This window comes from Onychostoma macrolepis, chromosome 04 (assembly GCF_012432095.1).
Source record: "Onychostoma macrolepis isolate SWU-2019 chromosome 04, ASM1243209v1, whole genome shotgun sequence".
Taxonomy (NCBI): Eukaryota; Metazoa; Chordata; class Actinopteri; order Cypriniformes; family Cyprinidae; genus Onychostoma; species Onychostoma macrolepis.
The window spans coordinates 21,287,883-21,308,552 of NC_081158.1; the positions used below are offsets into that span (position 1 = coordinate 21,287,883).

A 20,670-nucleotide genomic window follows, 5' to 3' on the forward strand; every position below is an offset into this window, starting at 1 on the left:
AAACTGAACTGAATAGTATTTTGCCACACAAAATATGACATACACATAAAACATAGATAAAAAAAAAAAAGACAAAACATAATTATAAAATCATTTTGATAAATATATAAATAATGAATCAACACTCAATGCTCAGGTGACACCAAATACCATTTATTAGGGCTTTACAAAGACTACAAAATCCCCCAGATGAATTAAATTGTGGTCTCTTTCTATTTACATGATATGTTACTTACAAATGTACAAAATATAAAACATCTACCAACAAATGTTCCACCTGAAAAGAAACATTTTCAAAGTAGTTCAATGTAATGCGCTCACCGAGAGATGTGTTTGCAATAACATGAAGAAAATGAAAAGACGATTTCTGATGTACCATGGACAATCACTATTTGTGTTTGAGGTTAGGGACCATCAGGCAGTTGGAAACCTTTACTGCACTTCTTATAAATGTTTCTGTTGAGTAGTTTTACACTGAACATGGTTGACAAGCAAAGCATCAGGCACAGAGTCACAGAGTTTGGAGGTTAATACATAGCACCGTTGTAGTGCTGAGGAATTAAAAAGAAGCAGTTTCCTGAATCAACAAAAAGGTAGATTGGAAAGACTCGAAGGTTAAAGCCTGTAAAACTGTGGCAGTGAGGATGAGTTACTTTGCGACAAGTAGAGTCAGAAGGTGAAGCTGGATGTGGTAAAGGCTTGATCGTATAAGACGCAAAGCTTTTCAATGAATCACCTTTAGCACCGTGTATGAAACACCTCGCATCTCCTGACCATGTACATCAAGCAAACAGAGATTCATTTACTGTAAACATGTGCAAACTCTTAAAATATAATCCGATGAAAAGTCTTTCACAGTAAATTGGGTAATCTGTTTCAAATTTTTAATCGTAAGTGATTACAGTGGCCCTAAGAAGTATTCAGACACTTTAGTCAAACTCCAATACTGTATCATTACATTAGATTGCAAAACACCAAACCAAGTCGCATCTTCATAACCAATGATGTTAAACCTTCAACTTTGTCTCCTGTTAATTTAGTAGTTGAGCAAAGTAACCACAGGTTTACGTTTGACGATCAGAAAGTGTCCTCCAATAATTCTTGTGTTCATTTTGAACACTGTAATGGTTCATTATTCAAAAACGTTAACAAACTTTGTGAAATATTTGTATGGAAAATATATGCCACTTGATTTGATTTGGTTATCTAGTGCAATGATCAAATAAAATCCCATGAATTTAAAATGAAGAGTTTTGTGGCTTTTTGTCTGCCTATTAGTTTTGAGGTCATTTATATGCTCTTGTACTCTTAAAAGTTGATAAAAAATACTTTAAGCAGATATACACATTTAAAATGTACAGTATTTATCTTTCATAAACATTATCCCACATTTAAGGATGCATACACATTTTTGTCCAATCAGATGCTCTTTAGAATGGCTATTTTCGGCAGTCGGGTTCTACAATAAAACATTCATGGGGTCTTTAAGTGAGGTTTACGTCCAAAGGGACCAGTGTCTCTGAAAGCTGCAGGACAGGAAGTGTAACAGTGTTATGCGAGTTAGATATGGTTGGGCTCTGATGCATTGCGAAGATAAAACAGTGAATCGCTTTGAATGATTTTACGCCCTTGAACAGTAAACTGACACTAAAGTTTTCTGAAATTGAAAAACACTTCACCTCTCACTGTACAGTTTAGAGCTCTGTATAATAACCAGTCATTACAAGACATATACGGTTTGGACAGGTTGCTGGTTTGCTTTTTTTCTTTTTCTCTGTAAATCACAAGAGCGTAATGCTAGACTAGAAGAGCAGAAACGCAATACCGACCGGGCAGAGTGCATCTTTAAGAGGCTGTGCAAGACTTGGATATTTACAATCACCTTTTCAACTGTGCAAAACCCATGTAGCAAACAAAAGAAAGGATGAATGAACTTCGACTACACGAACACTGGCGCACGGGACTGAAAAATGTTTCCGCGTGCAAGTACACACATATAGCAAAGTAAAAACGGCATGCTAGCGAAGCGACGCGTCGGATTTGTGCTCTCAATTCAAGTGATCCCAGCTCAACTGGGATTACATAAAGATCTTTTTTACTTTTATACATTTGGACCTTTATAATGCCGTGTTTTACACTAATTGTAACAAAAATAAAATATGTGGACGTGGCATCTTTAGGAAAATGTTTGATCGGTTCTGTCCAACGCCATCATTTCTGAGGAGAAGGACAGTTGCACCACATTTAAATGTCTTCGGAGCTCAGCACATTTAAGGCAGCAAGAAAGCACCATTTTCTGGTCTTTTTCACAAAGCTGGTACACTCTCCTACAAACGGTTGCTTCGTACCTGCGGAGAGGAGAAAGAACTACGCAAACGGCCATGGGGACAAACGAAAGACTACTGCATGGAACGGTGTGGTGCAGGGGTGCTGTAGGTCACTATACGCTTGGCAGTGAAAGGAGTGGTGGAGATTTGCGAATTTGCGTATGATTTCACAGTAGCGGTAATGACACGTTGCACGTTTGTGCTTGTTGGCTAGAGGCGTTTCATGAATGGTGCTGGCGAGATGAGTGTAAACCACGTGTTGGTTTTGGCACCACGGCAGCACCAGTTTATCGACTGAGGTCAGAATTCAGAATGTTGCCCTTTAGTTTTTTGCACCTCAGTGAATTTAAAATAAACACTTGCCTCTGTAAACATGTGTAACTAACAGATCACCTCCAACAAATTCAAATTCCAGTTGGTTTTATAAATTATGTGGGCACACACACTTTTCGCCAGTGTCGTGTGTGCCACCAGCACCTTTTCATTCTCCGTATCCTGGACTCTGCATCCTTTTACCACCGGAGGCGCCAGGCTGTTTCATAAGCACAAGTCCTGTGGGCCCTTTGCTCTGTTTTTAAACCGATCAGAAGACTTCTTCTTCTAATGGGGCAGGCCTAGAGGGCAGACTCCAATGAGGAGTCCAGCAGGTCGTCGTGGTGACTGGCGCTGTCGCTGTCACAGCTTTGGGCGCTGGAGTAGTTAGCAGCTTCCTGTAGCCTCATTAGCATATTCATCTAATGGACAGAGAAGGAAAAATATATGCGGAAGATGTTACTCAACAGCTCATGCAGGGGTAACAGTCAGGGTTACATGTTACAAGTAACAAATGCATGTAATTAAGTTACTCTTCAAGAGTAAGAAGTATGTAATGCATTGTTTTAAATTTTCACCTTCTCCAAAAAGTAACATAGCTCTCTATTTATTTACTAACAAATAGAATTAAAACAAAGTAATTTGGCTTCTAGATCACTAGATCATTGTAAACAATGCAATTAAATAAAAAATGAATAGCCAAGACTTGCTCTATTGTTCTGGAAAAAACACAGACTGAAAGAAAACAGAAACACGAGTAGCCAGAATGTTCAGATGCAGTCACATTAGCAAATTTTCAGCTGAATTTCACAGGCAAAAAAGGTCAATTGTCTATTGTTAGAGGGATAGTTCACCCAAAAATGAAAATTCGGTCATTAATTACTCCCCCTCATGTTGTTCCAAACCTGTAAGACATCTTCAGAACACAAATTAACACAAGTTCATCTTCGGAACACAAATTAAGATATTTTTAATGAATTCCGAAAGCTATTAATGACAGAATTTTCATTTTTGGGTGAACTATCCCTTTAATTGTGTAGCAATGTATGAAGCAAAGCTGACAGAAGTCAGTTTCAAACCAAGCAGCTTTCTGTTGGTCAACATTGTGAAGTTATGTAACCAACTTGAACCTGTTGTGAAATCTGTGTGGGATTTTTTTTCCCTCCAATGCAAAATTCACACTTGCATATATTCGTCTTTTAAAATAAATTTTGCCTGCAAACATTTGCCAAACAATGGTAAATGTGACCACACCTTCCACACGTTTCACAAAAAGTAACATTAAATGTTTTTGAACTAAGTCCTTTTGATAAGGGCACATGCAGTGTAACAAGTTACTTTGAAATGTAACATTCCCCAATGATACTCTGTGCTAAACAAACAAACAAATAAACAACACATTACTTCAGTTGTACAGCACATGAACTCACACAACCACGCTAGTGAAGTTCAAAAACACAGCCACAAAGCTCAAAACTGATGGTGTTTACAAAACTCATTCACAAATTCACATCAATGGCTATTTAAACACTAGTTTAACACATCTGGAATGTAAATATAAAGTGTAACAAAAACACTGGATCAAACACAAACAGACGAAATGTTTGTACCTCAACATTCACACAAAGAGACAACAGAGAAACACTACAACATTAAAATCCTTTAATCTATAAACACAAGCGCTATCAGACTCAATTAGATCAAACTAATCACTGATATTTAAACAAACAACAGCAGTTCTGTCACCTTATAATCTCTGAACGTCTGTTCTCAGAAAAAAAAGAAATGAGAGGAGACAGCAAGATGAGACGGCGCAATAATGTTTGTTTAAAAGCCTTTTCGCAAAGTGTGTCATTGACCTCAGGAAGCCAAAGTTATTATTATCATATCACTCCAATTATTAATAATTAACACTAATAGATATTTGTAGTTTTTTGACACTGGGTCATATTCGTGAAAAACTAGCAGAACAAATGTCTGTGTACAAGTCCATTCTCACGTAAATTGTGGAATTTCACTGAATGCAACATACAAATTTACATACAAAGTTACATACAAATGGTTTTGTGTATGATTTACAAAGACATTTGTTCTGCCCATGTGTCATGATTCATGAATATGTCCCACTGCTTGTGCTAAATATCTAAGTGGTGCCACCTAGAGGACATTAATATCATGGCGTTCATATTCAGACTCTTATAGTACAGTGATGTCCACAGGAGGGTAGGAGAGGGGTCGACACTCTCTCTCTCTCTCTCTCACACACACACACACACACACACACACATGTGCGCTTATCGCTGACAGACAGGTTATCTGAGCCCCTGGTCTTTATTATCCATGAACATTTTAGAAAAATACTGTATGTGAAAATTTGATCTAGATAGCACTGCAGACTTCATAGTTTCTATGAAATATTATCTTATTCTCTGAAATATTGCCCATGTTTCACCTTGCTGCTCTTGGGCAGTTTCTAGTCTATATAGAAAAATATAGCACTGTATCTTATAACATACAGTATACACTACCGTTAAAAGTTTGGGATGAATCCAATTTTTTTTTTTTAAAGAAATCGATTATTTTATTCAACAAGGACACATTAAACTGATCAAATGTTAAAGGAAGGACATTTATAATATAACAAAATATTTATTTCTAATAAATGCTGTTCTTTTGAACTTCCTATTCATCCTGAGAAACACAGTTTCCACAAAACTATCAGACAGCTGTTTTCAACACTGATAATAATAATAATAATAATAATAATAATTAAATAAGCATATCAGAATAATTTCTTAAGAATCATGTAACCATGAAGACTGGAGTAATGATGCTGAAAATTCAGCTTTGCTATCACAGGAATAAATGCCATTTTAAAATACACTAAAACAGAAATTTGAAATTAATAATATTCCACAATATCGCTATATTTTTGATTCAACCCCAAACTTTTGAACAGTAGTAATTATCTAAATGAACTATGTTTTACGAAGCTATCTTTACCAGTGGATCTCCCTCTGTGTCGCTCTGAGATACTTGTTTGGAGGCGGCTCCGTCTTTAGAGGAGCTGTAGCCATCATAGCCCACGTCCTCCGGCCGCAGCTGCAGCAGTGACTGGCCTTCATGCTGCAGGGAGGCGGAGCTCCAGGGGTAGGTATCAATCACCCATTTGGACGGGTCCTCCCATGCCGCCCTCTTACCATACAGCTGGAGCAATGAGCCAAGCAGATAACAAAAAGTTTTAGCTACAAAACTTAGAGAAAAAAAACAAAAAACATGAGTGTGTGTGGCTGCATGTGTACCTGCAGTCCTTCTCGTACTGCTTCCAGTAGATATGGCACCAGAGAATAGTTCCACAGGTCAGTAAACCACACACGTGAGCCGTCCGCGTCCATCGGACAGGACAGAAACAGCCGAGGACCTGGAAGTGACAGATTAAATATCTCATCTCTGTTCTATGCAGAACAACCAGATCAAATGCGGCTTATGTGTTTGTGTGTATTACCGATAGTGACGTCTGAGGAGCTGTGAGCCTCTAAGAAGGAATTCAGGTGTTGCCAGGTTTTAGGAATCCAGTCAATGATTTTGATGAGGTCGTTACTGCGCATGTTTTTATCAATCTCAGTTTCAATCAGCTTTCTTCTCAGGAATCGGCCCAGGAAGCCCTTCACTGGCTCAGTGTGATTGGCACACAGCACCCACCTGAGGGAAAGAAGGTCTGATATTACACTGAGAACATGACTGGAAAGATCAGTGTGTGTATGTGTTTTTTTGTGCTGTATAAGCGACAAATGTAAAATATGATCACTTATGGCCCCCATGTGGCGAGAGGCTGTAATAACAATCATCAGATGCTGTTTGTCTTGTTCACAACCATGTGCTACATTGACATGTAAAATATCTCAACACAGTACCTGAAGTTGTGATGCAGCTCCAGGTTTGGAGAGGAGGACACACCCTGGTTCATAGTTCCTATGACATACGGGCTGTGGAAGGGACAGTTGCACATTATTAGATGTAATTCATTTATATTTGATCAGTTTGATAGACAAGGAAAATCCACAACAATGGGTGTCATACTGTGGTTGCAGTATTGGATGCTGACTGGTCAATAAAGCTTAAAATACATGATCAAAAAAAGCTCTGAGGCAAAGCAGCACTCAAATATGAATACTACTTAGCTAAAACTATTAACACAATCTTTTCATTTTAAATCAATTTTAAATTGTGTGGAAAAATGTGTGTCCATTTTACTGTTATTAGGTAGTAACCAAAATAAAGTCTGTGTTTAACAAGATTTGATCAAATATATTGTAATATTGTGAAATTTTAAAATGTATTCATATGATGTAAAAGCTTTATTTTTAGTAGCTACTCCAGTCTTTAGTGTCGGAGATGCTATATGCTAATATGAATATGTTGATTTGGTGCTCAAGAAACATTTCATATAATTATGAACTGCTTAATATGTTTGTGGAAACCATAATACATTTTTGGGATGATTTGATGAACAGAATGTTAAAAAACAAACAAAAACAAAAAAACAGCATTTATTTGCAACAGAAATCTTTTGAAACATTATAAACGTCTTTTTGAAATTTTTTTGTAAAATCTTATTGACCACAGACTTTTGAATGGTAGCGTACAGTATATAAGATAGCCAAGATGTGAATGGGGAAAAATGCAACGCTCAATATGGCTGCTCTATCGAACGAAGCCCCGCCTTCTGAGCAAAAGAGCCAATCCCTAATCGGTAAAGTCAGTGCGTCACTGCAGCTGCAGTTAGAAGTCCCGGTTGCTATAGAAACAGTCAACGCTCTGAGACGTGCGCCTAGGACTGCGCATGCGCACTGGCTGGTCTAGCCTGAGAAATAAGCTTTTTTTAAACGCTATTTGAGCAAAATAAACAACACTTATGATACAGTTGTTGTCAGATTTTATTGGTGATTTCAAATATGAAATTTAATCGTAATCTTTGCAAACAGTTTTGGAGAATTTGATGATTCCCCATTCAAAGATATTGGAGCTGCACTTGCATGCACGAGAGGCATTTCAAAGATGGCCGCTGAGTGACATGACTTGCCTTAAAGGGACTTTGGTACCTTATTGCCTAAATAAGCTAAATAAATATGTAAAAAAAAAAAAAAAAGTTAATAACAGGAATATTCACCATTTGTGATATTTGCAGTTGAGGAATCCATTAAAGATGTCACTTAGGGAGCCAATATGATGGAGGTTATCCAGAATAACAACGGAGGGCAGCTCGATCTCACACTCCTCTGTGTTGCACTGCTCGGCCAGACTTGAAAGGTACTGCCGAAGATCCTGCTTAAAGCAAATCAAAAGCACATTAAGTACTATTGCTACTAGTGCTACTTAAATACTATTATATAATTAATATATCAGCAACATTGATGGATGGCGTGAGTTTGAGGTGGGATTATATGTTGGTTCAACCAGTAGCAGATGGGGGAAATGTATGCAAAATCTTCATTTTAAACACTTATTTTTGCAATTCCATTTGTTTCCACTAGCAGCACACTTTAAAATGATTTATTAAGACCCATATCCCAAACTGGAAATATGTACCTTGCTGGATTTCTGGTCCACATTGAAGCTAGCCAGGTTAGTGTCGGTCACCTCTTGACCAGTCTTGGAGATGATGAAGTAAGCTAGTTTAGTGGCTAGGTAGGATTTACCGGTTCCACTGGGACCAGACAGGATAATTCTACGGTGCTCCATCAGCAGGTTTAAGTAGCGTTGAATGATGGGTTTAGGAATCAGTGTGTCAAACACCAGGTCATCAATGCTACCCTCCTTCACACCTACATGAACAAAAAGACATTTTGACCTCTTGACCTCACATTTGACCTCTTTTATGGACCCTACAAGAACCTTCTGAGGTTCCTTACCTTTGAGACTGACTGTGATGACGTTGTTGTCGCCCACCAGATATCCACACGGCAAGAGTTCAGGAACCTCAGAGGCATGAGATCGGACCACATCCCCCATCCTGTAGCACACTATACTATCCGAATTCAGGCCCAAACTGGTCAACGGATCCAAGCGGAACACATACTCCTAAATGCAAGCCAATGAATCTGTTAGATCTGAAATATGGCACCTGAAATATACCTCTAATTTAGCAAGAGGCTAAACTGGCACCTTAAACAAGCGTCGTATTACACCGTCCAAAACATCCCACTTAGTCTTGCCGCTGACGCCAATGGAGCCAATCAGATACTCCTTCTTCTGCATAGCCTACGATGATGAGAGGATATGAAATCATGCTTATAAGGAATTGTTTATATGTCAAAATAGCAACTGAAATTAAAACTAGACTAGACTAGTTAAAGTCACTCTGTACCTTGGTTTTGTTGGAGTCGCTGTTGATTGTGACCACTATACGGACACTCCTGCCCTCTTTGCGTAGATTGCCCTCGTAGCCATCATCCAGCAGAATATCTGTGCACACAAACGCAAACTTCAGACTTACTTTGTGACAAAAATATCAAAGCCTGAACAACTCAAAAGACTTAATGAGTCATTAACTGTGGGGGAGAAGAACTTTTTCTGTGCTGACAAATTCGGCAAGCGAAGACACTAACGTTCAGCTTTGACTGTAGTTAAACGCCGACTGCTTTAAGCTTTGCTGTGTGTGGGGCTGAGCTGTTTGGTTTTAACAGGGCTTTGAATACAGGAAGAAGGCTGTTAGTGGAGGAGTGCGGCTTTGATGGGCCTTGTACGAAGAGCTCGGTGAATGGGCGGGAGGAAGGCGCTTTGTATTCGTTTGGCACGCTGTTCTGCAGAGGGGTGATAACGTCCTTCCACCGCACGTCTGCCCACGCTCTAGTGCTCCTCCACACATCTCTCCATCAATTAAGCAGCCCAAAGTCCTGAGAGAGCACAGAAGTCACTACTTTTAATTAGCCGGAGCCGATCTCCGTCAACCCGTCCCGAGACGTGGCCACAGGCCTGGCGTTCAAATCCTCCCTTACAGAAAAGAGGCCATTTCACTCTTCGCTGCGTTCATTCTCTTCCTGCACAGCTGTGAAATGGTCTTCCTCGTGCCAGAGTTTTCATCAGCGCCACAGTAGAATCATCAATAATACAGCCATATGCAAATCTGCACTGAGCTCCGTGAGCCCGAGCACACTGGTGGAAAATGAAATCATCAGTTCGAAAAATATCTACAAGGACAGTTATGGCGAGAAGATTATATGTATCAAGTTTGCTTGCAATGCTTTTAATGGTGACCTTATATGCCAAATAGAATGAAGTCTCACAAGCAAACACTAATGTAGCACTGTTTACCATGCATCACCAAAACACTGAGTCAACAGCCATTTTTATGCCTCATTTGTAGTATTAAAGACTAATCTGGCCTTTAAACCAAATTTTTACATTTTGTTTTAAATATGAGTTGTACTTGCCCATGTAAAATGTCACTGCCATGAGGCTAGTTGCAGATGTTTGCAAGGCCAAGGTGTTCTGAGAGTTTTTAGAGCATTGCTATGTGGTTATAGGGTGTTTTTGAAGGTTGATAGATGGTTGCTTATTGGTCCATATTAAAAGAGTCCAATCCAAAGTCTCTATGATATTTTGATTCATAGATGGGGAAGCCTATGGGATTTTGTCAATGATTTTATCATCCACCACTAATAATTAAGATTTCTATCCATTTATCTATCTGAAAACTGTTATACCGTACTTTTGTTGTATAATATGAGGTATTATACTGTAAATGTCCATGTTGTATAATGTAAATACAGTACTGTTATATTTGACCAGGATAAGTACAGAAAAAAAGCTTATGTAATTGCTGTTATTTAAAAATGCCATCATTTTGGAATTCTAGCTGCTTCAGTAACATAATAACATCTGCAGAACATCCAAAGGCTTGTTGAAGATGTTGCATACTTCACACAGACATTGTTAGACCCAAATAACAAAGTCTAACCTGACATAATGGTGTCTGTGATGTTGAGGTTGTTCAGCGACAGCCCCAGAGATTGCCGTGAGGATGAGGAGGATGTGCTGGAGGTTTCTGAAGGGGGACGGGCTGCTTTAGCAGGTGTGGCAGCAGGTGTGGTGTTGCCGCTAGACTTCAGTCTGTCGTTCTCGGCCTTCAGCAGCTCAATCTCATTCTGCATGTAAAAAAAACAGGTAATGTCAACACTACAGTGACAGTTTTGACAAATTTATGTTTATTTCCCTAACTGAACAGAACCACACAATATTAGGTGACTAAAAAAAAATCACTAATCCACATTTGGTAACGTTCAGAAGGGAAAAGAAAAAGTAACTTTCCCACACACTTCAAAATTGAGTTAAATACGCTTTTGTGACATGCTAAGAAGATTAAGACTAGCTTTCTGTTGTCTAAGTTTCTAAAGCGTTCTAAGGCTTTCAATGACTGATAAATTAGTTTAAAGATTTCTTTAATCTTTAGATTAGTCTTGCGTGCCAGGCTCTGCAAACCGGTGCTAAGGGGAAGCTCAGACAGATACTTCAAAAGTATGAACAACTCCATTTGGTTGTTTTATCTTGGAATTAGAGCAATTTAGCCCTTCTCTGATCTTAGACATTCTATCACTCTGTTACAACTTTTCAATTATGACTTTGTAGCACAATGTAACATAAGTATTTGCCAGCAAACAGTTTCTTAAACAAATCAACTCTTTCTGGCTCTTTCAAAAAGTATATGGGACTTCAAAAACTTCTTAATGATCTACCCACCACTGCTATGAGTGTTCTGTGTGGGTCCTAATAGTGTACTCTGCCATAATATTAAAACGCAAATATTCAATTTTATTATTATTATTATTATTATTATTATTAACACTGATTTTCATATTTCACAATATTACTGTTTTTATGTTTCTATTTGAACAAATAAATCCTTGATAAGCATGAGAGACATTTTTGAAAAAAAACATTATAAAATGTTTCCCAGATTTCTAAATATCACCACATTGCAAAAAACACTGTATAAGAATTCACAAGGAATTGCTATAATGTGAGTCTGAAGTGAGTCAGCATGTATACGCGGGTATGTGTGTGTGTGTGTGTGTGTTGTGTGCGTACCTGCATGCGGTTCATGGCTTCTCGTATCTGGTCAAGGTGGTGGGCGGAGCTTAACGCCTCCAGTCTGATATCAGTCAGCTTCAGCTCCTTCTCTCTCAGCTCGTTCTTCAGCTGGAGGATAATCTCTGCCTCAGCCTCTGTACATTCACACAGTCTGCACAAACACACACCGTACAGCGAGGAGGGAGTCACAACACTGTTACACATCCAAGAGAGCTACAAAACACAGGCGGGTTCAATGCACAACAAACTCCTGGAGTATTAGACGTGGTCAGAATATTTATGTACACAAACACTTTGATGCACACATATTCACACTCTGGGCTTTGTGTTTTATATTTGTGAGGGGTATTTGCTGCATTCCATTCAAAGCTGGACATAGATATTTGTTCTTGATATCTCTGAAATACTGTTTGACATTTGAAAGATGATTTATAAGAAAAAAAATGAAACAAATAAGAAATATAAGAAATCAAATCAAAGTTTAGCATTAACTGTGTAAACCTCCTTGGGTGCCACCAGTTGTGAATTTCTTCATGTTTAGAAACCAGACTTTTAGTAGCATACTATCAGGCTTTTCCAGGTAGGAAATTCCAACATTTTGAGTTGAATGGAATGCAGCTTTAAAGATTACACACATGACCAACACACACACGAAGTGGCAATCCTACATGTTGTCCATTATTAAGCACAGGCAAATTATTGAAGTTAAAGCAACATATATTAAATAAAATCTTAATGTAATAACTTTTCAAACTCAGGCAATCCCTGATTTTATTCCTAAACTATTAGTTTGACTATTTGACTATATTTAGTTATTTATTTAGCTTTCACAGAAATGTTTTTAATAAAATTTTCCACTATTTAGTACATCTCTTATTACATTTTAAACTCATATTAGTTTAACATAAAATGCTCATGTGAAATGTGACTGAAATATAGGGGAAGGGATATCTTTTGTTAACTTTGGTGATTTTAGTCACTGCACACTCTCAACCCTTCCCAGCATGCCACACTGTGCCTGTTACCGAGATCTGTGCTTGTAGACCACATGACCGTTTGACTTTTTCTTTGGCATCCAAATGGGGGAGGACTTGCTATCGCAAAAACACTTTCTAAAGACACATGACATTGAGGAACAGGGACAGAATACAGATCGATTAAGGGAAAAGATGAAATATAAATATGATTATCAAAAAAAAAAAAAAAAGGAAAGCAAAAGATAATGTACATTAAAAAAAAAGAAAAAATCACTAAACAATACAATAAGTGGAAGTTACTGATGAAGAATAATGATGATTTATTGGATGTGTTGTGGTCCTTTATGAAATAGAAACAAAATATATAAAAAGACAACAAATATGTAAATATTTATGTATGTACCTCATTTCATAGAGGTGTTTATTGTACTGTATATATGTGTCTCTGTACTCACTCAGTGGTGGAGGGTGATGAGCGCAGTGGTTGGGTGGTGCTGGTCTGTCTGTTGGCGTGCTGTAGTTTGGGTGAAGAAGGAAGGGAGGAATCAGTCATCTCTTCAATCTCATCGTGAGATGATTGGGGCTTGTTGGTCTTTTTCTTGCTGAAGGCCTGCTTAAAGGAGCTCCGCAACTGTAAGTAAACAACACAAATCAATATAATTAATATAGCCTGACAACATTCATTTCAAACATTCATATATACACACACACACACACACACACACACACATACAGAATTATCCTTATAATCCAGAATTAAATACTTTTTTATAAAGTTTTATAAAGTGTTACTGTTTAGATAAACACATCACATGGGTGCTTTTCGGTCAGCTTAAGATAAAGGTTAAACATAAGGTTGATTGCAACATTTTGGGAGGGGAGATAACGGTTTGCTCGTATAATTCACTGAGCAGAACTAATTAAGCAGCAGAAACATACTGGCAGTCAGTGGGACTGGGGATGCTGGTGGCATGCACACGTTTCTGGAAACACTTAGGATTTGTAGGGAGGGGGGCAGTTAATGGGGGTAAGGTTATCAGAGGCAATCGGCCGCAGTGATGCGGGACGTGGAAACACTGACCTGGGCGGGGATGGAATCAGCCACCTATGGACAAAACACACTCACTGTTACCATTGACTGAAACTTGCACCGCTGGACCAGAATATTCAGACACAGCGGCATCACTAATTCATTGTTCATTTGATTAGCACTGAATGACTCATGGAGGCTGTACTTTCTTAGAAATCAGGGCACTCAACAATAAGGATTTTTTTTTTTTTTTTCTGACCTGGTCTTGCTCAGCTAATATCATATATCATATTTTTATGTATGTATGTATTTATTTAAAAAAAAAAAAAAATTGTATGTATTTTATGTGTTTTTAATTAAATAGTTTCTTTTTTTGTTCATATACACACAAATAATATATATTACATATTAAATATTTACTTATTTATATTTATTTTATGTTTTTAATTAAACATTTTCTTCTTTTTCATATACACACTGTGGCGAGTGGGGCGGGGCCGAGAGCCGTGGGAACGGAGCGAGGCCGGTGGAGTTAATGATAATGAGCGACACCTGCGCCACTCGCCGGTCTCGAGTCCCACGGAGGAGCTCCGGCAGGATAAAAGGAGGAGTGACAACAGTGGAAGACGAGAGAGGACCAGGCCTGGACTTTTATTTTGTATTTTATGTGCGGCAGTCGTCCGTGAGGGGCTGCCGCTTTACTTTGATGTTTGTTTATTTTATTAAAACTTTGTTTAAATGTTCGCCGGTTCCCGCCTCCTTCTTCCCGATCTACGAACTGTGTTACACACACAAATAATATAAATTATATATTGGCTTAGCTTAAGCCAGGACTAGGCCTTAGTTAATTTAAGATATTTAAGCAACACAAATGCCTTAGAAGAAAACATTAAGGTGTGCATCTTGACACAGGACAATGACACTGACATATTTTAAGATATGTCAGAGTAAGATATTTTCAGTTGAGACAGCTCAAACATGCATTTTAGTCTGGGACTAGCTTAAGCCTTGTCTGTGAAACCGGGGGAACAAATATTAATTCATGTTTAATTCAAATTGTAATATATTATATATTATTAAAAAATCTGAAGGAATGTAAGATGTTGTGACAATGAGGTGTATTGAAATATCAGTGTATAAAAAGTATTTTTATGTGTTAGAACATAAATATATATATATATATATATATATATATATATATATATATATATATATATATATATATAATGTGTACATACATACATATATGTATTTATTAATGACATTTAATATTTATAATATATTTTAATTAAAATATGTTTTATACACAAGAAATGTAAACAATCATGGAACATAGAGTGAAGTGACAATGCAAGACTAGTGTATTAAATTTAATTTTTTGTCATCTAGATTTAGTATTTTTATGTGCAAGAAAAAAACATATAACATTTATTTTCATATATGTATATTAGGTGATTTTTCATAAGATAGTCCTGCAAATCTCTCACAATGTATCCTTATTGTTAAGCCCTGCTATGAATATATTATTTTGCAAGCCTTGTCTCACTAACTTTCTTTTTAGTTTGTTTTCTCACTGTCTTTCACCTTTGAGCAGCATTTCCAGAGCCTTTGAATCCAGAGACCACACTGCCTCAAATTATGCAGATGAATAATTAATGGGCGCATAAATAAAGAGGTGATTTGTATTTATGAGCTCAGTTTGAGCTCTGCTCTCATTACAAGAGTCCAGGGCAGCTCGAGGAAAAGTAGCCATAACTGCTGCACACAATGCCAATGTAATTTTTCAAACAGCTGTTTACCTCAAGTGCTCTTGACTTAATGCACACCCTAAATGAGAATAAACAACAGCCCCCTAGCATTAGGAGATAATAAATCTGTAAAATAACTGCGAACTAGAACTAGAACAGCTGACTAGAAGTAAAACATGCACAATTGCATCTTAATAACATAAAAATATCAACTTGAGCGAAACAATGTTTAATTAGTACATTCCTAAAAAGAAGATATAAAGATTGGTTTTCTAAAGGGTAAGCACTGAGGGGTGAGGAAGTTTAGGGGTTTGAAGGGCCAGTAATGGGGAAAAAAAGTGGGACGAGCATGTCAGATCCTCCATAAGGGCATGCAGGAGAGTTTGAGGGTGTGTTATAGTCACCTTTTGTCCTCTATCCTTGCCCTGGTGGTGTGGTGAGGAAGTGAGAGACAGAGAAAGTGTGAGAGAGGGCAAGAAAGAGGGAGAGACAGCCGGAAGGGGGTGAAATGACAGAAATGTTTGTGCTATGTGTACTTCATGTTCCCAAAGTCGAAACTGAGTGAGAGTAGATGCCGCTACTAGAATGATGACTGAATTAACATCACTTAATTAACAAAAGAATTTGATAAAAGCCTTATAATATGATCAAGACACATTTTTCTACTTGTTTTGTTTCTGCAATGTTAGTCAAGGTTGCAAAAACAGTTGCTAAATACCTAAATGCATTAATATATGTGACCCTGGACTACAAAACCAGTCTTAAGTCGCTGTATGGGTCAAAATTATCGATGCCAAAAATCATTAGGATATTATGTAAAGATCATGTTCCATGAAGATATTTTGTAAAGTTCTTATCGTAAATGTATCAAAACTTAATTTTTGATTAGTAATATGCATTGCTAAGAACTTCATTTGGACAACTTTAAAGGCATTTTCTCAATATTTTAGATTTTTTTTGCACCCTCAGATTCCAGATTTTCAAATACTTGTATCTCAGCCAAATATTACCCGATCCTAACAAACCATACATCAATGAAAAGCTTATGTATTCAGATGATGTATAAATCTCAAGTTCGAAAAATTTACACTTTAAGACTAAGGTTTTGTCGTCCAGGGTCGTATATGGGTTGCAACGTCATAACTGTGATGGTTTTCCATAAATTGGGCCATTTATGGAGCATTTGCCCCTAAATGTATTTGGACACTTAAGTCGTATTTAAAAATGCATCATTACATAATAACGAAATGTGTGAATGATTACATAATAAAAATATTAAAGAAAATAGTGATTATTTTACAGACAAGAAAATTTTATGCAAAACAAGAGCATTTTTATTTTATATTGAAATATAAAATTTTATTCTACGGGGGCCGTTGAATGCTTGAATCTGATTGGCTGACGAACGTTCTAAGGTGTGCAGTTATTTTCAGGGAAACGCACGGCGAACGTAGTTCCAGGCAGGTTTTGACCGCATTACATGTCCATATCACTTCGCCAAATGATTTGAGTTATTTCAAAGGTCCTTACAGTCTAAAACAGCAAAAGAACCAAAACCCACAACGACACTGGCCAAACAAATAAATATAGTAAACAACAGGATAAAAACGACAGATCATTTCCATGTTTTTGCCACAAAATGACGTTTTATTATGTACGGAAAGCACATAGTCTATCTCTCCCTCACAGATGCACATACAGTTTGCACACGTTAACATACTGTACGCACTAATGTTGTTAACGCTACTCTGATGATTTTATCAGTAACATAGTTTAACAACTAAACTAAAAACTACATGACTTCTCACAAGCGAGGTAACAACAACGTTTCGCGTCGTGGCCGCATTATTTTCTAAGAATTCAATGGCCCGTCGTCAATTATTCCTTACATATTTAATATATAAGGCCAAAAACACAGTACTGTGATGATTCGATATAAATCATTAAATATCTGTTCAAAATTAATTTATGGAAAATTTCTGGCTATAAAACCTTAAGGTAACTAAAATAACCAGTTCATTGCAAAAACGACGCTGGGAATTTAGTTTTGAGTAAAGTTCTAGCAAATCTGAATGCATATGCTACTTAGCTTGATATTTTGTTATAGTGACGTCTATATTTTTTTTAAGTCTCGCTTATGTGTCCGCATAATTTTGAGGGCACTGAAGTTCAACAAATTTTTTTTTTGCTCTTTCATCACAGTTGTAGTCATCATTCTAAATGTGGACGAACCTTGTGGTGTGATGATGAAGTTTTGTGCAATGACTCACCCAGCTTTTCTTCTTTTTCTTCTTGTCATCTGCATCTTTAGCGCTACCCATACTGGAGTGACTGGCTGCACTGTTAATACTGGACATACTTTCTGACGAGTGCTGTCGACGGATCCTCAGGTCTGTTACACACACACACACACACACACACACACACACACACAAACAGTCAATGCATAATAAACATATTTTTGAGTTACAGTGAGGCACTTACAATGGAAGCGAATCATTTTAAGAGCAGAAAAATAAAGCTTACAGTTTTACAAAAGCACTTACTGTAAAACTTGTCTATTGTTTAAGTTGGGAAGATACGAACCAATTGCCTATTTTACAGTTGTTTCAGGGCTTTATGTGTTACTTTGTCATGGAAACAAAGAAAAATGTACCTGTACCTTTAAACAGGAAATGTTCATAAGTGATTTTATGTCATGTTAAAAAAGAAGAAAGTCCAAATTCATCGATGTTATACCACAAGTGCTGTCGAGGTGCAGTCACATTGATGAAATTTTGTGGGTAAAAAGGTCCATTGTTATTCAGTAGTGTAGCAATGTCCCGTTTTTTTCATATTCCTCATCCTTTCCTATCAAAATGCATGCTACGGATGCTTCGGACGAAAATTTCAGACTCAGTGTGCAATGACCTTAAATGTGGCTGCACCTTATCCAAAATATTCATTTAATAATGTAAAACAGAAAGCTCTGACAGATTTCAGTGTACACAAGCAGCACCTTTATGAATGTGATCGGGGCCGTTGAGGGCCACTTGAATGGCCGTCTGAGCATCTGTGTTCTGAGCTTTCAATGCCTCGATGGTCTCTCTTAACTCTGCAAGCTCAGATTCCTACAACACAATCACACAAATACAGTTACATTGAATATAAACACGAACCACTTCCTTTAATTGCTTAGAAAAGTAAAAGCACACCTCTTCCCATCAAGCCACATGATTATGATTAATGTCTGTTGCTCAAACAGTGCAGGGCTGAAGTCGAACACTTACGGTAAGCGGTTTGTTCAAATCCCGAACTCTAAGTATGCACAATAATATTTGCAATGCCAGCAAACATTGCTAATTAAAATATCACATCAGCTTAATATCAGAATCACTAGACAGGAAGTGAGCCACACGGCACTTTCAGTTTTTGACCCTACACAAACTCTTTTGTATGCAAAATGCAAACTCCCCCTCGTACCACCAGCTGTCTTATTCCTCTATCAGATGTTTCCTGCCAAAAAAAGCACATGTGGAGATAAGCGCCCCGCTGATCTGAGGAACCAAGCATGTGTTGCGGGCCCACAACCCTCCTATTTCACCGCCACACGGTCTCTGTATATGCAGAGCTCAGGATTTTACAGCTTGTGATAGGGTTTCTGCTTTAATTGAAAGTCGGGCTGCTTTAACAAAGACATCCCTCTGTAATCTCTGATGGTTTATTCAAGAGGGATTAACAGTGGCAGGAACTCATTAAGTCGATGAGGGTGCTTTGTGCAAATTAAGGGAGCAGTTTCACGTTTTAACCTGAAGGTTACATTTACATGACGATTGGATGGTTTTGTTGAGGAAGGTTTGGAAGAAAGTCATATTTTCTGATTGGTAGAATACGGTATGTGCTATTGAATCTCAACTAACATTGAAAACATTCAAATTTTTAAGTTATTGTACCCATTTTTGTGAGTAATACCATTCCTACCTTTTGCTCTGCTGTCATGGTTAGACTCTGCAGTCGACAGGTCATGTTCGTCAGACTTTTCTCAAATGCCGCCACCAGGTGTGCCTGTCAAAACACACACAGAGTTTAATACAAGGTTCTCATAAGATACTTCACCAAATCCACAGGGTAATCCAGACAGAATTCTGGGACAATCTGTTGCAAAGTGAAACTTGCAACTAGGTTCAAGGTTATCAAAGTTTAGTCACTGAATATCTGATACCATTCAAAAGTCTGAGGTTTTTTTAATTTTTGAGAGAATTCTCTCATGTAAAGAAATGCAGCATTTATTTGAGCCATTACTTCAGTCTTCAGCATCACATGATACTTCAGAAATCATTCTAATGTGCTGTTTTGGTGCTTAAACATGTCTGATTATTATCCATGTTGCAAACAGTTGTGCTACGTATATATATATATATATATATATATATATATATATATATATATTTTTTTTTTTCTACAGGATTCTTTGATGAATAGAAAGTTCGAAACAACAGCATTTATTTAAATCTTTTGTAATATAAAAAAAAATAAAATAAATGTAATACATTCTTGTTTTAATTAACACTTTAAAGCATCAATTCTAATATATCTCACTGATACTAAACCTTTAAGATTTTCAAATTATACACTTGACTTGACATTTCATTTTCAGCAGGATTTTTAAACTAGAAGTAAAATTTTACATTTTGAACTTTATCTTCTTCTTGACTGATTATTTGACAGAACTGACAATAATTAAGACACTTCTACTCAAAAAAGTTTAAATTGTCAAGATTTGCTGATTTAAATGACATACATTGCTTGCGGCAGTTTAAAATATTAATCACCAGATAATGCATTCTGTTTCCAACATTATATATATTTTTTTAAATAGTATGCAGAATACATTTCATACTGTGCAGTATGCTTGTATTCCATTCCAAACATAGCAATCAACTCACATTGCCTACCTGTACTTTCCTTTCAGCTATGCAAACCGATGACGCCAGTAGTGTGAATGCAGTGGGTGTAAAACAAGGGTGAGACCTGCATTATACATTCACAGGTCTATTAAGTTTATCCTTCCGTGTATAAAAACTTAAAGCACACTCTGGGCATCTGAGCATGAAAAAGTATATAACTTTGTATCCACCTAGTCTGAGCCTCCAGAGAGTTCCTCCTGGGTAATTCTGATCTACACTGCACCGGCAAGCTGAATAGTG

At 37.3% G+C, this 20,670-nt stretch overlaps 1 protein-coding gene across 12 annotated transcripts in view; it reads right to left on the minus strand.

The window, feature by feature from the left end:
* Positions 1 to 132: 132 nt before the first annotated feature.
* nav3 (neuron navigator 3) overlaps positions 133 to 20,670 on the minus strand; it is a 322,550-nt gene continuing 302,012 nt past the window's right edge. For 9 of the 12 annotated variants that reach the window (XM_058772574.1, XM_058772573.1, XM_058772569.1 and 6 more), the window contains 18 exons: positions 19,445 to 19,528; positions 18,483 to 18,594; positions 17,755 to 17,876; positions 15,889 to 15,909; positions 13,788 to 13,811; positions 13,162 to 13,337; positions 11,727 to 11,880; positions 10,600 to 10,786; positions 9,007 to 9,104; positions 8,805 to 8,900; positions 8,552 to 8,720; positions 8,229 to 8,464; positions 7,810 to 7,964; positions 6,554 to 6,625; positions 6,145 to 6,341; positions 5,942 to 6,060; positions 5,643 to 5,846; positions 133 to 3,061 (listed from right to left, as the gene is read on the minus strand). In XM_058772574.1, the coding sequence (XP_058628557.1) occupies positions 2,942 to 3,061; positions 5,643 to 5,846; positions 5,942 to 6,060; positions 6,145 to 6,341; positions 6,554 to 6,625; positions 7,810 to 7,964; positions 8,229 to 8,464; positions 8,552 to 8,720; positions 8,805 to 8,900; positions 9,007 to 9,104; positions 10,600 to 10,786; positions 11,727 to 11,880; positions 13,162 to 13,337; positions 13,788 to 13,811; positions 15,889 to 15,909; positions 17,755 to 17,876; positions 18,483 to 18,594; positions 19,445 to 19,528 (2,346 nt within the window). In that variant the 3' untranslated portion in view covers positions 133 to 2,941. The remainder of the gene's footprint in view (positions 3,062 to 5,642; positions 5,847 to 5,941; positions 6,061 to 6,144; positions 6,342 to 6,553; positions 6,626 to 7,809; positions 7,965 to 8,228; positions 8,465 to 8,551; positions 8,721 to 8,804; positions 8,901 to 9,006; positions 9,105 to 10,599; positions 10,787 to 11,726; positions 11,881 to 13,161; positions 13,338 to 13,787; positions 13,812 to 15,888; positions 15,910 to 17,754; positions 17,877 to 18,482; positions 18,595 to 19,444; positions 19,529 to 20,670) is intronic. The other 3 variants (XM_058772570.1, XM_058772567.1, XM_058772571.1) reach the window with 2 other exon arrangements.